The sequence below is a fragment of the Lemur catta genome, chromosome 17 (assembly GCF_020740605.2).
Source record: "Lemur catta isolate mLemCat1 chromosome 17, mLemCat1.pri, whole genome shotgun sequence".
Classification (NCBI taxonomy): domain Eukaryota; kingdom Metazoa; phylum Chordata; class Mammalia; order Primates; family Lemuridae; genus Lemur; species Lemur catta.
In genome coordinates, this window is record NC_059144.1 from 22,333,118 (window position 1) to 22,349,827 (window position 16,710).

The 16,710-nt window shown below is 38.1% G+C and overlaps 1 protein-coding gene across 8 annotated transcripts in view; it reads left to right on the top strand.

The window, feature by feature from the left end:
* Positions 1–5,790: 5,790 nt before the first annotated feature.
* The window catches only part of RBM39 (RNA binding motif protein 39), a 29,850-nt gene continuing 18,930 nt past the window's right edge, over positions 5,791–16,710 (top strand). For 2 of the 8 annotated variants that reach the window (XM_045528681.1, XM_045528682.1), the window contains exons 1-5: positions 5,822–6,182; positions 6,789–6,852; positions 8,610–8,659; positions 13,117–13,311; positions 16,321–16,374. In XM_045528681.1, the coding sequence (XP_045384637.1) occupies positions 6,802–6,852; positions 8,610–8,659; positions 13,117–13,311; positions 16,321–16,374 (350 nt within the window). In that variant the 5' untranslated portion in view covers positions 5,822–6,182; positions 6,789–6,801. Of the gene's footprint in view, positions 6,183–6,786; positions 6,853–7,078; positions 7,152–8,085; positions 8,660–11,892; positions 11,965–13,116; positions 13,312–16,158; positions 16,225–16,320; positions 16,375–16,710 lie in introns of those variants that run through there. The other 6 variants (XM_045528686.1, XM_045528679.1, XM_045528680.1 and 3 more) reach the window with 6 other exon arrangements.

Consider the following 16,710-nt stretch of genomic DNA (forward strand, 5'->3'; position numbering starts at 1 on the left):
GCCCCTCAAGTAGCTGGGACTACCGGTGCGCACCAGCATGCTCAGCTAATTTTTCTATTTTTTTAGATATGGTGTCTCGCTCTTGCTCAGGCTGGTCTCAAACTCCTGGCCTGAAGCGATCCTCCCGCCTCGGCCTCCCAAAGTGCTAGTGTTACAGATGTGAGTCGCCACATGCCCGGCCTTCAATACCTGTTTTTAATTCTTTTATGTATACCTAGGAGTGGACTTGCTGGGTCATATGGTAATTCTACATTTAATTTTTCTGAGTAACTGCCAAATTGTTTTCCACAGTAGCCGCATCATTAAAATGTAAATATTCATGCCAGTAATGCATAAAAGTTCTAATTTCTCCACATTCTTACCAATATCCCCTGTTTCTTTTACAACCACAGCACTATTTATGCTGCATATGTTACAACTCTGATGTTTCATTTATATATTGAGATGGGGCTCATTCTTTCTTTATTTATTTAGAGACAGGATCTTACTATGTCTCTCAGGCTGGACTGAAACTCCTAGGCTCAATCTTCCTGCCTCAGGTTCCTGGGTAGCTGGAATTACAGGCATGCATCACTGAGCCCAGCTAGGGACTTGGTTATTTAGAGATGTTTGGACAAGTTGTATCTCCCTGGACCTCTTCCAGGAAATGATTGTTAAGGATTTTTTTTTTTTCATTTCCAAAAAGAATGAGTCTATTAGATACATCCTTTCAGAGATGCTGTGTCTTTCTGGGCTATTCATTGTACATGGTCATTGACTCATATCATGGAATCACATGCCTTTCATTCAAAATCATCGTGAATTGATACTTCTTTTGTTTGCTATTCATCATTTTCAAGGTATATCTCCATCTTGTGATGTCTTGTCAGCAGAATCTTCCTCTCTATTGCTAGATTTACTTAATTCCTAAATCTTTTGCAATGTTATATTTGATTGCCTTCTTTTCTTTCTGTTAGCAGATGTTTTTAAACAATACTCTGCCTCCTAATTTGTGATGCTTTAACCATTTCTCTTGTTGTCAAATTAGGATATTTTGGGATAAAATATGTTGCTTTCTCTGGCCTGCTGTCAGTTCCAGCTTCTGCCATTCCTTCATTTTAAATAAAGTTAATAAAATATTACTCCCAATTTTTATGCATTCATCTATTGGCATATTTAAGATCTGTGCATTCTGTTATATATAAATTTTATCTCATTTAACAAAAAAGAATTGTGAACACTATTAAACTCCAGTTAAGATTATGCAATGTGGCCAGGCACGGTGGCACACGCCTGGAATCCTAGCACTCTGGGAGACCGAGGTGGGAGGATCGCTCAAGGTCAGGAGTTTGACCCCATCTCTACTAAAAAAATAGAAAAAAATTAGCTGGACAACTAAAAATATACATAAAAAATTAGCCTGGCATGCTGTTGCATGCCTGTAGTCCCAGCTACTCGGGAGGCTGAGGCAGAAGGATTGCTTGAGCCCAGGAGTTTGAGGTTGCTGTGTGCTAGGCTGACACCAAGGCACTCTAGTCCAGGCAACAGAGCGAGACTCTGTCTCAAAAAAAAAAAAAAAAAAGATTATGCAATGCTGAAGCTTTTAGGGATAAAGTGTACTGATGTCTGCAGTTTACTTTGAAAAGCATACAAAAATTAAGCTGGATGGATGGTGGGACAGAGGGATAGGTAGATGAATATGTGATAAAACAAACATGGCAAAATGTTAAATATAAAACAGATGGTGGGCATATGTATAACTCTCTCACTATTTGAAAAATTTTATAATAAAATGTGGGAAAAAAATCTTCTCAACTTCTTTGATGACCTACATCAGTCAGCTACTTCCAGGAGATTATGTGATCATTTCTATTATAGTCTGATCACTTCAATTTCTCTCTTTTCTTTCTTCCTTCCTCCTTCTTTCTTTCCTTTTTCTCTTTCTTTCTTTCTCTCCCTCCCTCCCTTCTTCCTTCCTTTCTTCTTTCTTTTCCCTCCCTCCCTTCCTTCCTTTTCTTTGAGACAGGGTCTCACCCTGTTGCCCAGTCTACAGTAGAGTGCAGTCACATAATCATAGCTCACTGCAACCTCAAGCTCCTGGGCTCAAGAGATCCTCCTGTCCCAGCCTCTCCAGTAGCTGGGACTATAGCCACTCACCACCACACTCGGCTAATTTAAAAATTTTTTTGTAGAAACAGGGTCTCAATATATTGCTTAGGCTGATCTCCAATTCCTCAGCTCAAGCAATCCTCCTGCCTTGGCCTCCAAAAGTGCTAGGATTAAAGGCATGAGCCACCTGAGCCATCACACTGAGACAGTTTGATTTATTTCATTCAATTCCAGTAAACATAGATTTAGAGGAATAAATTGGATTATGTGTAGAAAATGGTTTCTAAAGTGTGAAGTGCTGTATAAATGTGCTATTATTGCTATGATGTTTGAGGCATTGAGCTTGTGCAAAATCTTAGTGCTGTAATTTAAAACATTGTCTTGAATAAGGTTTAATGTTCCTTCAGGTGTTCTTTAACTAAAGCGGAAACCCTTGAAAGAAAAAAGACTATGCTTTTGGTTTCTTTTGTACTCACGAATTGTACTAAAGACTATTATAAGTACCAAGAGTACTAAATAAATACTGAATGAATCAGTAAACAGTACATTTCATTGATAAACTCTAAATAAGTGTTCTAAATTCTATTTTTTTTTTTTGAGACAGAGTCTCACTCTGTTGCCCTGGCTAGAGTGCCATGGCATCAGCCTAGCTCACAGCAACCTCAAACTCCTGAGCTCAAGCGATCCTTCTGCCTCAGCCTCCCGAGTAGCTGGGACTACAGGCATGTGCCACCATGTCCGGCTAATTTTTTTCTATATATTTTTAGCTGTCCAGATAATTTCTATGTTTAGTAGAGATGGGGTATTGCTCTTGCTCAGGCTCATCTCGAACTCCTGACCTTGAGCGATCCTCCCGCCTCGGCCTCCCAGAATGCTAGGATTACAGGAGTGAGCCACCATGCCCGGCCTAAATTCTATTTTAAGTTATATTGTATTGAATTTTTTCACTTCTATTTTCAATCTAAAGTGGTGTTTTGGGCAATCTTTTGGTCCATGGAATGGACAGATGGGATATTGAAGAGTACCCCTTAATTTTCTTCATTGCCTTAACTATGGGAGTTCAAAACATTTTACTTTTCCACCAAAAATTAAACTCTGGCAAGAACATCAACTGTTATTTCACTATGTAGTTCACATAGGACCTTAAGAAACTATATCTAGAGTTTGGGGAACAGTAATCTCAAGCAAAGTTAATGTGAATGTTGTAACCCATGATGTCAAGCTAAAGTAAGTGGCTAGGGATGTACTCTTGAAACATCTCCTCTTCTTAAGGGGTAATTCACAAATTTAAGTAAAATCCTTTGGGATATGTCACTAGAATGCCCTTGATATTGTGACCAACAAACAGGCAAGTATTTGAAACCAATGACAAATTCAATTAGTAAGTAGATTGATTAGATAATCAAGTATAGAAGGAACCTAGGTGGGGATAATACAATTTCATCTACCTAAATCAGGCAAAGGTTCCATGGGTGGTTAAAATTAATTCCTTCTGTACGAAATAGGCTTGATTTTCCAGTGTCATAGTGACTTAGGAAAAAAAAAGGCTCATTATACCCATTAGTGGCTTAAGAATTTCTAGAGTCCAGCAGCTACACTGTGCAACCACAATTTTGGTCCAGGTGAAAAACTTGCAACCCTGGTCTTCAGAGATAGCATCTGAATTGTTGTGGAATGTCAATCTCAAGTTTTTTTAGATAATAAAACCTGTTTCTTAATGGGTGTCTTTTTACCCAGAGGAGGTTTAAATTTAAATATAGAGATGAAGTCCTGGCCGGGAGTGGTAGCTCATGCCTGTAATCCTAGCTCTCTGGGAGGCCGAGGCCGGCGAATCATTTGAGTTCAGGAGTTTGAGACCAGCCTGAGCAAGAGCAAGACCCCGTCTCTACTAAAAATAGAAAGAAAATTAGCCGGGCAGTTAAAAAATATATAGAAAAAATTAGCCGGGCATGGTGGTGCATGCCTGTAGTCCCAGCTACTCGGGAAGCCGAGGCTGGAGAATCATGTGAGCCCAGGAGTTTAAGATTGCTGTCAGCTAGGGTGACGCCATGGCACTCTAGCCCGGGCAACTCTTTTTTGAGACTCTGTCTCAAAAAAAAAAAAAAAAAAAAAAAAAAAAATTAACTTTTTTGAGGATTAAACATTCACCAGGCATTTTATAGACTTTATATAATTTAATGTTACAATATACTCCTTCTGAGTCTTCATTCATTCATTTATTGAGGGTCCACCTTGGTAGTTACCCCTTGCTAAGCTCTGGGAATTCAGAAATGAGTGTTAACGGCTTTGGGTCAGTCTCAGGTAGCTTAGTCTAGCTAATTATATTACCCTCTTTTTCATAGGAGGAAATGGAAGATCTGCTCTGAGAGCTTAATTTATTTGTCCAAGGTCACACAGTGCTGGAGCAGCTATACGAACTAGGGTGTCTCTCTTTTTTTTTTTTTTGAGGCAGAGTCTCACTCTGTTGCCCGGGCTAGAGTGAGTGCCGTGACATCAGCCTAGCTCACAGCAACCTCAAACTCCTGGGCTCAAGTGATCCTCCTGCCTCAGCCTCCCGAGTAATTGGGACTACAGGCGCTGGAGACCACGTCTGGCTAATTTTTTGTGTCTATTTTTATTTGGCCAGCTAATTTTTTCTGCTTTTAGTGGACGGGGGTGGGGTGGGGTGGGGTGGTGGTCTCACTCTGGGTCAGGCTGCTCTGGAACTCCTACTCTCAAGGGATCCTCCTGCCTTGGCCTCCCAGAGTGCTAGGATTACAGGTGTGAGCCACCCTGCCTGCCTGGCTGGTGGCCCTCAATCACTGAGTTAATAGACTTATGTAAGATTTTTGTTTTGAAGACATCCATTTTTTTTTTCAACATTTTTATCTGGAAGTAAAAATCCTTAGCTAGGAGTAAAAAAACCTCATAGAAGTTCCCCCTCTTCACAGTTATTAAGGAAAGAACAAGTCGCGAATTTACACTTTAACGGCCAGACTTTTAAGGGCGAGGAGCCAAGTCCCACGGGGAAAGGGAGACATTTTTGAAGAAACAATAGCAGCCCTGACACAAGGACAGACTAAATTCAGGGGACACAGTGCTGATCCAAAGCCAAGGGAAGCAGAATCTGTTTTTTTTTCACCTTCTCTTTGCTTTTCTCCACAATTTTCAGGGATGTTTAGAAGCTCGACAGTGGAGGCCGCGCCTATTCCATTGGCTCCAAATGGCAGGAAAACCTAATTTTTATTCTATACCCCTAACCCGCTACCCTCATAGTCTCTTCCTCTCGTCTTCTGTCTTACATGCTTTCTCAGTTAGTGTTCACCCTCAGCAGATAATCTGAAATGACCGTTTTATCCTATTGCCATATTGACAAAGTTGCCTTATGGCGACCTTGACAGCCGTCTGGGTGGGAGGCCAGAGCGGGGGCAGTTGGCTGCGAGGGGGAGTATCTTCAGAACGCTGCTTAGGAGGCGCCACGAAGAGGGGGCGACCACGCAGCTCCATTTAGCGTGGAGTTCTGTGAAAGATTGACAGGTAGTGCACCAACCGTCTTTGCTAGAGCAACCTGCGCCGCCTCGCGAGATTTGGGTGCTTATCCGAAGGGGGAGGCAAAGGCGCCTCTCTGAATGGGGGATGGGAACATCTGTGGCGCAATCATTGCGCGAGATTGGCCTACTGTCGCTGGGGCTATACCTAGATCTCGCGATGTTTCGGCCGCTCAGGTCTGGAACTTGGGGCAGTATCTCGCGAGAGCCCGTGCTGCGGGCTCTGTGAGGCCCCGTGTGTTTGTGTGTGTGTATGTGTGTTGGTGAATGTGAGTACGGGGAAGCAGCGGCCGCCATTTCAGGGAGCTTGCCGACGCTGTCGCAGGGGTGGATCCTGAGCTGCCAAAGCTGCCGTCCTGCTCTCCCGCGCGGGCTCCTCTAATCCCATTGTTTCTTTTAGATTCGCTCGGGCCTAGCCGCCTTCGGAGCCCGATATTCGGGCTGGGCGGTACCGCGGCCTGGGCCTAGGGGCTTAACAGTAGCAACATCGGCGGCGGCAGCGGCAGCAGCAGTCGTCGCGGTCCCTTCCTGAATACGAGCAGCACAGGCACCCGAAAGCCCGCACAGGTACGGGAGCGTCGCGTACCCGCATATTGTCATAGCTTTTCGAGGTTTGGTTCTCTTCCGAGTTGAGGGGCTCTCCTGGAGGTCTTCAGCGACTTCGGGAGGGGGCTTCTCGAGAAGTCGGCTTTATTTCGGTTACCGCACTTTTCTGTCTCGTTCTGATAGCGTCGAGATTCTTGGTGTGTTAAGGACCCGGGAGAGGGCTCGGGCAGATGGCGACCCGTCTCCTTCCGGGCCTGGGCCGGCCCCGACCTCCCAACATGGCGCCAGTGAAACGCTGCCTTGGCACACAACCCCTCCCAATAGAGGGAGTTTCCCTTTGCCCCTAAAATGGCAGCGCGGGTTTTGCGCGGAAAGAGGCTCTGTCGCTCGAGTCTCCCAGTTTGTTTTTGAAGTTCATAGCAGGCTTTTTAAAATCGGACGTTGAAGTCTCCTTTTTCGTATGTTCAGTATAAGGGGAGTTTTAGATTTACTTAGACAAGCCAAGCTTGGTAAAGTGTGTACCGCTTTAGTTACTACAGGGTTTCTGAAGTTTTGGAGTGTGTCGGCTCAGAAAAAAATTAAGCAGAATTGAAAGATACTTACAGAATTATCTCGTTCTTTTTCTAGGCGTTTAGAGAAAATGGCAGACGATATTGATATTGAAGCAATGCTTGAGGCTCCTTACAAGAAGGTGAGAAAAAACACGTCGGTGAGGTTTACATATTTCTTAATTTAGCATTATTCACGAAACTACTGCTGAAATGTAAACTAACCTCCCCGGAGCCCTCTTGATTTATCTTATCAGAGATGCATTACGTGTAACTTACAAAAGTAAATATATGCTATTGATGTAATAATATTGTGCAGTAGTTTCACTTCAGCGTGATGAATAAATGCCCATCTATCTCTCTTTGTAGACTTGCCTAACGATATCTCACCTCTACTCCCATGAATTCACCTTTGATTCCAGTGTGAACTGTCAATCATAAGGTAGTAATTGAGTGACTTATCGCTGTACCGTGGTCCCCTAGGTAAAATGACTCAACTAAGAATTACCAGCTCCAGTTTGGTATAGCAAAAAGGTGAATGTAGTGGTTTGGGAAATAGCAGGGGTCCAAGAATAACAAAGCATAACCAGTCTGGCAAGTAAATCTTGTAATAAGTCTTATAAGAAGAAATGGGTGAGATTTTAAAATTTTTATGTATATACACACACGACTGGTGATAGTAAATCTTCAAACAGGCAGGTGGCGATCTGCTTAGTTAATAATTATTGAAATTCTTGGATCCCTGAATAGAATTTAAAAAAAGAAAACAACAAAAGAGGCAGTATTACAGCTTAGAGTCACTTGATAACTGTTTTACTGTTCTCCATTTTTTATTTTTAATTAGGCCCTGCCATAGTATTTCACGCTAAAAACTACAACAGAATTATTTTGGCTAATAATATAGTCTTTGACCCATTTCAGTATCACAGTAAAAGTAAACTGTCTTTTCATTCTTTCACCAGTTGGTGGTGAAAATAGCAGTATGCATGCATTATCACTGGTGTCAAAAACTGTAAGCTTTGTAAGTTAGCAATTATACTCCTATAGCTGATGTGATCAAACTTTAAACATTGCTCTAAATCTTTTAAAAATAATACATTTGTTTTGGATTGTATAGCACGGCCATGTGGTACCAATTTGGATGAATTCTTGATATCTTTAAATAGTGTATGTAGTTTTGTAATGCTTAGACTCTTGAAGACTACTTTCTGTTTTATTGTTAAGATTCTTGTGTCTTAGTTTAACATGGATGTAATTCCATGTAAACAGGTATGGAAGTAGGAAATGTTTAGCTGGACTGGTGGATTATTAATTGACTTTCTTGGGTTCTTGGGAGTCAACATTACTAAAGCAGTGTGAATCCCTGTTTGCTTCAGGGCGAGATGTGTGACAGAGGTGGCATCAAGCTCTTACAGTCCCAACCCTCCAACGGAAATGGGCGAAGATCTCAGGAATGGCATCGGTCACAGGAAATCGATAGTGGCTGGCTGCTAGCATGGCCACTTGGGGCTTAGGCAGAAATAGAGCCATGGTACTGACCAAAAGGGACCGTAGAACATGGAATAAAACTCAAACAGGACTTCATTCATGTTTTATAGAAATCATATTTAACCACTTCAACATTGTAAATCTGGATAACTTAATAATATAAACTATATGAGTAAAATTTATCATGTTAATATGGAGAGATTTTAATTTTTGTATCTTGATGACTTAATTGTAAGTAACAAAGTGGTTAAACACATACCCATCTAAATTTTTTTATAGCCTTCCATGTTAAACTATAAATAAATAGTTTTAAAATTGTTTTGTATTTTCTTATTCCTGTTCCCTTTACCCTTTGACAACTTGAAATGTTACCACTTCGCCCTCATGATGTTCTTCTATCAACCCTGCTTAGGATGAGAACAAGTTGAGCAGTGCTAACGGCCATGAAGAACGTAGCAAAAAGTAAGTTTTAAGAAGGGGCTTTGGGGGGAGGGGTGGTTCTCTGATTGAGGTCTTAAGTTGTGTTCCTGTTGATAAAACATCAAACTAAGGTTCTCTTTTTAAGCTTTTCTTTGCCTCTTTTAGAAAATTGGTTCTTTGCTTTTTGGGACAAGAAACTCTTTGAGAAACTATGGACTTTTGGCCTAGATCTCAGGATTCAGGTTTCAAAGACCTTCTGGGCACCTTCCTCTCCATGTCCATCCTGACAGTCTAGCTAAGAGTTCCTGTATTAGAGCTTGTATTTTGTTTTAAATTTGTTAACTTTCACTTAATATTTGTTGTTACTGATAAATCTGTCATATCTATTGAACTTAAAAGGGAAAAGAATTCAATTAGAAAAGATAATAATAAGCAGGCCATGGAAAGTATTGTTTGCCCCACATCACTGAAGGAGTCAAAGCTGTGAATTATTTCTGCTGCTGGCTGCTTAAAGGCCCTTTTTGTAGTAATGTAATAACACACTTAAGTACCTCTTGAACATGGCTTTTATTGTCTTAGATCATTGTCTTAGGCCTTTTAAACTCTAGTAGACTTAATAGTGAGAATGGCACTTTTGGAAGTTATGAATATTTATACAATTTATTTGGGTTATATGAGTAACCCATAATAGGAACACTGCTGCAGACTAGTACAGGAAACAGTATACAAAAAGTCTTAATAGTTAAAACCAGATCCATTTAATAAGATTGGATCTTGGCAGTTCTTGAAATTTCCTTTCTGCTGTAAGGTTAGGTCATGTGGTCATGTTACAAGCATTAAATTTTTTTATTAGCTTATGTTTATGATGACATATTAAAACATTTTGTTGAATTTATGACCAGATTATATATAATGAAAAATGATGGTGAAATAGCCATTTATTTGATTCTTTTTGGCTCTCTTCCTCCTGAGACCCAAAGTGCTTCATAGTAACTACCTCCATCATCACAAGTATGTTAGGTGGATATAATTTCTTAAAATAGATGAGAAAATTTTAGATTGGATTATTCAGGTTTTGCTAAGCCAATATTTTATTTTTATAGTTACCCTAAAATGTTTTGGTAGTAATGGATTAAATGATTTGATTTGTAGAACATGTCCTACTTTGTTCTTATACATGATTGGGTGGGAGTCAGTTATAGTTCCTCACTAATCACAAGTTGATGTGGGGATCAGATAGGGTTTATTCTTGAATTGTGATATGAGGTAACCAACCAGTCATTGTAGGGTTTAATGTTATCTGAATTTAGACCTTTAACCAAAGTAACGGTTTACTAGTGTTTCTATTTTGCAATTTTGTAATCAAAAGAAAACCCTGGAAAGGAAATTTATATAAATTGACATAAATTATCCAATCTAGGCCCAGTGGCTATGTAAAGATTTCACAAGTGCCAAAATAATGAGGACATAAACTTTTGGGTGCAGACCTTCTTTATTGTACTGCTTCTTGCTACCTAAAGTCATCTCCATTTTATACGTTTATATCCTGCATCTAACCTCATTAAGGTTACCAAGAAAATTGAGCGTCAAGCTCTCCTTGTGTGATGTTTAGTGGCATTTATGTAAAGAGTCCAATGGGACTTAATAGAAGAATGGACAATTTTCTTTAATTGGCCGTAGGATTCTTTGTTTAAGGGAAGACCCTTTCAAAACACTTCATCTAGTAATCTTTTAAAATGTACAAAATATTTCTTTGTGATACTTCTCATTCTCAATTCTAGCTAATTAGATAAATGGCCCCCTGGCTCAATCATGAACTTTTCACCCCCTTTTCTGAAGGAACTTTATCTTTCAAATTAATTTGAAAGTTACCTAGAAGAAAATTGTTATTTATGGATAGATGTAAAACACCTGTGCTTTGGTATAAATTAAGTTTATTAACCAAAGAAGGTACCATGTTGCAGTTTCCATTTTAAAATGTCATTGCCTTGAGGGTCATTGAATGTTGAGGTAAAATTTATAAGGTAATAAGAACGTGCACATTCTCAGAAATAGAGTTGACTAAATTTTTTTAATAATTTTGATTCTCAACACGTAACACTTCACTATATCCCAGTAGTAGAAAAAGTTTAATGGTAACATAAATTGGTTATCAGTTAGCCTACTTTCTGAAGAGCTATAACCCTGAGTTTGGCAAGACCTCAAAGTATGTCTCTTTATAAGTATCTGAGCTTGCCCTCATGGGAATATTATTTGTCAGCATAACCAGTTTTGCAAAGTCTAAACCAGCATCCATTCCGTTAAGCTCTTTAGAGAATTACTAAAAAAATAAAAATAATACAATGACACAGTTGAAATATATTGGCTACTGTGGTGTGGATTATAAATTTTGGAATAAATGACTTTTCTATTTTTTTTCTTATTTTCCAGAGTACTTTGCATTTAAAATTTAGATCTTCTTACATGGAAGAGGTCAAATCCAGTTATAGCAAAACACCTTTACAGCAGAGGCCATATAACCAAAAAGTCCAAAGGCCCAGCCCAGTGGACCATTTACTTCAATGATGTTCAGTACAAAATCCACTGCCACTAAAGACTTTGGAAAGTCCCTTTTAAGTTGTAACAGGATTTGACTATTAGTGTGGATTATGATAATCCTTCTTTTGTTAACTTAAATGCCCTTTGAAGCTGGAATTTGTTATAGAGAAGTATACTGGTTTCTTGCACCCTTATATTTTTCTCTGGGCTTTTATGCAGATTATATTTTCTGAATGTCTTAGTATGTTGCTGTCTTTTTACCTGTCTGGGGTTGCCTTCAGATGTGGGTGGGCACTTGCTTATAAAAAGTCCTAGGAAGGCCTTAAGTTAAAATTAGCCCTCCAATTTTCAGATTTTTTCTTTTGGCAGAATAAGTTTTGGGGCCTTTGAGAGGTAAAGAAAGAGGTTGACTGCCTCTCTGCTATGGGCCATTTATGAGCAGAGCAAAAACTTTGTCTTTTTTTGTGGGGGATGGAGTTACTTCTTACCTTGTCCCCTAATTGAATTGATTATATTTAGGGCTTTTGGTTTTAGCTGTATCACACAATTCTTTAGTTAGAATAGTGTCACAGAGATTGTCAGGTTTTTCAGGCAACAAATTTGGAGTATTATCTGTTGCCCTTCTGGGCATTGCTTTGATGACTTCTATATAAGTAATGAGTGTAGCCTAATTTTCTGTCATGTGCTACTTAGCATATACATTTCTGACAGTCAGGTGGATTATCTTGAAATTTTAGACAAAGTTTCTGCCTCCTTGGAAAGCTCTACATCTCCTTGTGATTGGAGTGTGGGTTTCAAGATTCCAGAAGGTGGGTGTCTTCGTTTTCTATTTTCAATGCACTCTAAGATGACCTGCTTACAGGTTCTGAGGCAAATATCAATTGCTCTTGTGCTGTAATATTGCTTTGATAAGGACTAAACAGTTAATTAAATTTCCAAGTAATGATGTAGAGTTGTCAAAATGTTTAATCTTTATTTCACTGCAAATTCACATTTTAGTGGAATAAATTTATTTTGAAATGTCTTTCAATTTATATTGAAATATCTGAAGGCACCTCTAAAATTTGGGTGATGACATGGAGGTACAGATTGTAAGATTTAATTATGAAATGAGTGAGTGATATACTGTAAGGAATACAGAAATGAACAGAAAGAAATGACTGGCTTTTTTACCTTTCAGAGTTTGAGATTTTACAAAGATTTATGAAGTTCAGGTTGATCCTTGTTTTTGATTGCACCTCACAGGCTTGTATAAACTGGCTTAAAAATGGCATACTCCAATTTCTGGTATATTCATTATAACTCGAAATAGAAAGTATTTGAAATGGTCACATTAAAGTGTAGAAGAGTCAAAATGTATTTTGCTGCATTAATTCTTAGCATCCTTTTTCATTACTTATAATTTTGCCCACAAAAACCAAAATGTTGGAGTCTTTGTGGCCCTATGCAAGTAGATTTCCATGTGTAAATTGGGTCAAAACTTAATTATTTAAGGTAAATTAGTGTATTTGATGAGAATTTTATACATGAATCCATACTAGTACTTAACTGTGAGCATATTCTATTGTAACATTGATTTATTAATGTATCTTGTGGGTTACAGTAATGTTTGTTGGCCTTGTTATATGATAGTCAAACTTTATTTAAAAGTGCACATTTTGATTTGTACTTGTCAACAAATCGTGTTCCTTGTTAAAGCTGTAGCTGACTCTCAGGAGGTCATTGCAGTTCCTGCTAAAGGATGTTTCTTGACTGCTGATTTTCTGTAATATAAGGCAAAGATGGGGTGTTGTTCACCATACCTATGAACTTTTTTTCTTTAAGTGTGATTACATATCATTGTATGATAGAAATAGCACAGTAAATTTGCAAACGGATAAGAAAAATTCTGACGATTAAAGGTACTATGTTTTGGTGGGTTCTTAAACCAACAAGATAATGGAGAAATTTTTTCTTCTCAGGAGGAAAAAAAGCAAAAGCAGAAGTCGTAGTCATGAACGAAAGAGAAGCAAAAGTAAGGAACGGAAGCGAAGTAGAGATAGAGAAAGGAAAAAGAGCAAAAGCCGTGAAAGGAAGAGAAGTAGAAGCAAGGAAAGGAGACGGAGCCGCTCAAGAAGTCGAGATCGCAGGTTCAGAGGCCGCTACAGAAGTCCATAGTATGTAACTGTAATTATGATGATTTTGGTTTGAGGGTTCTGAGTATTCAGTTAGTAATTTAACTTGAGGGATTTGAATTGTGAAAATTTATTTTTCAAAGACTGGTTAAAAAGTATTATTAAATATATTGGCATTGAAGGCTATTAAGATGAAAATATGTGTGCACAAATACGTAAAACTTCTGTTTTACTAGGCATACAGCTTTGTTAACCTATCTAAAGGTATTTTAATTGTATGCCAATACAAATGAGGCTAAAGCATCAGAGTGCTTGGAAAAAAGGACGATATGATACTTCCAAAACTTGAGAATGCTTACTAGCAAGGTGTGTGAGCTGTTAACAATATTCGTTACTAATATGTATTTACTTAAAGTTTTAAAATTCAGATGAAAACTAAGTTACAAATGTGTAATTAACAGTGAGTTAACAGTAAGTAAAAAAACCTTATCTGTGTGGCTGTTTTCAGCTGAAATGACAGACCATTTGTGAATTTGTTGTGTATGCACCTTGATAAGTTTTCACTTCATCACACATTTGTATTTTAGGTTCTTTAAAAAGATATTCTAAGACAAAAGTGCTTTGAGGATTAAGTCACTATAGACATTTGGATGTTGGTATTTAACCAAATTGGAAACATATAACAGTCATTAAACAACTCTATTAGTGGCTTTGGGAAGAGACTGTCTTGTAATTTTAAGGAAGGATTGAATCTAGCATTCCTTTAATGCTTTCTAATCTTTCCTCTTAATAAGAACGCTGTTGTAGACTCTATGGGATATATTGAAAATAACTTCTAACTTTAAATTTGAATGGTTCAGGGTGGAATTCAAAGACAAACCTGAATTATAGCCTTGATTCTTTCACTTGGGCAAGTTACTTAACACTCTAAGCTTTTGTTTTCTTTTAAGAAGGAGGTAACAACTTGCAGATAAGCTATTACTGAGTAATGAATGAGAAGATAATTTAAATCATTCAGAATACTTGTATTCATGAAGTGCTCTGGTACGATACAAAGCCATTTGCAGTTAGTAAATTCTAATTCTGGCTCTTTAAAATAAAAAAAACTGAACTCCATGGTTTCTAGGTTCCTCCTAGCTGCTTACTTTATAAACTTTTTAAGAGCTGCAAATGGGACCACAATGCTGTTTTAATTCTGAATGCTATACAGTATTAGAAAACTTGCTTTTGTCCAATTTATCAAGATTTAATGCATTCTTAAAATAGGGTTATGCTAACTATCTTTTTACCAGGATGAACTAAATGGAGGGGGGATTACCTTAATAAATTCAGAATTATTATTTCTGTTGCATGATGAATACTTAAAGTCTGCCTTTGATACTGGTCTGACTTTATTTAAAAATGATTTAGTTTTTGTGTTGGGTTTCAGCTGATTTTTAACTATAGAGGCTGTAACTGAGACTGTTTTATAATTAAAGGAGAAAGAAAGTAGGTTATAGTTACTTACTTGAGAACTTTAATTTATCTAGTAAACGTATATTCTGTTAACACTATTAAGTCTGAATTACAGAGGACTGATTTAATATAAAAGCGTTTTGTGTGAAACTGCTTGGCTGTTGTAGGTAGGCATAGTGTCCACAAAAACTAATACAAATGTGTGGATCAGGCCGGGCGCGGTGGCTCACGCCTGTAATCCTAGCTCTGGGAGGCCGAGGCGGGTGGATCGCTCGAGGTCAGGAGTTCGAGACCAGCCTGAGTGAGACCCTGTCTCTACTAAAAATAGAAAGAAATTATCTGGCCAACTAAAAATATATATACAAAAAAAATTAGCCGGGCATGGTGGCGCATGCCTGTAGTCCCAGCTACTCGGGAGGCTGAGGCAGTAGGATCGCTTAAGCCCAGGAGTTTGAGGTTGCTGTGAGCTAGGCTGACGCCACGGCACTCACTCTAGCCCGGGCAACAAAGTGACACTCTGTCTCAAAAAAAAAAAAAAAAAAAAAAAACAAATGTGTGGATCACAGGCCACTAGACATTCATTTCATTTTGCTCTTCTTGAGGAATCGGGTAGGAGGATGAGCACTAAGGGACATTGGCTGGTCCCTTTAAGTTAGCCTGGTCTTTAAGAAGGAACAAAACTACTGGTATTATAGCATAGTTAGCTTTGTGATGTGTTTGAAAACACTCCTTTAATTCTATCAATTCCTCAGAAAATTTTTCTGAATAAATGGTGAATTATTAACCTTCGGATCTTTACTATGGAATAGTTTGCCACAAAGAACTGAAGTATAATGTGCTAAATGTGCTGTCATGCAGTCTAAGAATTACTGTAAAATGGGAAAAAAATGTGAATTGCATTACTATGTAAAGGATTCCCTTTATTTTTTAAAAGAGGCCCTTCAAACAAGAAGACATGAATAGTGTATATATACATGTGTATGTACACATACAGTCCCAAGAAAGGATCTGCAAAGATGCACACCAAGTTGTTAACCATGGTTGATGCTGGTGTGAGGGAAGTTCAGAGGGATTTATTTTTACTTTCATATATGTATGTGTTTTTTTACATCTGAGAAATTTATAATTATGAAATTTATGAATATGTAATTTAAAAATTTATGGACAAAATGAGTGTGAGCGTTTTCAGAATCTAAAAATTTTGAGGCTGTAACCTTTGGTCTTGGCACCTCTCAGTGGTCCAGGATGGATAAAACATAAGGGCAGCTTGCCTGAGATACAGTTAAGAGAAAATTTAAGTCTTTTGTTTCCTCTTCATAATTGAGGTGGAAAAGAAGCAGCCTAAACAATGTTAAACTTGCTGGAGAGCGCATGAACGCGATCTTAGCAAGACCCTAAACCTGTAACTAGTGTAATTTTGTGTTTCCTTTTTAGCTCCGGACCAAAATTTAACAGTGCCATCCGAGGAAAGATTGGGTTGCCTCATAGCATCAAATTAAGGTTTTTAAACATACTTCTGAATTGTTTAAATTGTTTTTCAAGGAACTAATGTGGTGTACGTGTTTGGATAACTTCTGGAACTTTTTAACTTTGCAGCAGACGGCGTTCCCGAAGCAAAAGCCCATTCAGAAAAGACAAGAGCCCTGTGAGGTAGCTGTTTGTCCCTATTTTTTATTATTTAAAGCTTTTAGCTTTTATAAAGCTTTTGTAACTAATGCTACTGCTAATTTAATGGCACTTAGTAATTTGGACCATATTAAATCCTTTGCTTCCTTTTGCTGGCACTATTACTTTGAAATGAATGTGGATATCTACTGAGTTTTCAGTAGCTTTCATTTTATTTTCATATATTTTAAAAAGGTGCAAAACTTACCATTTTAATGATACATGTGATCTTGTAAATTTTAAAAATTAATTATTTTAAAATTACTTTTGATTGACCCAATTATAAATATTTATGAAGTACTTTGTGACATTTTGATACGT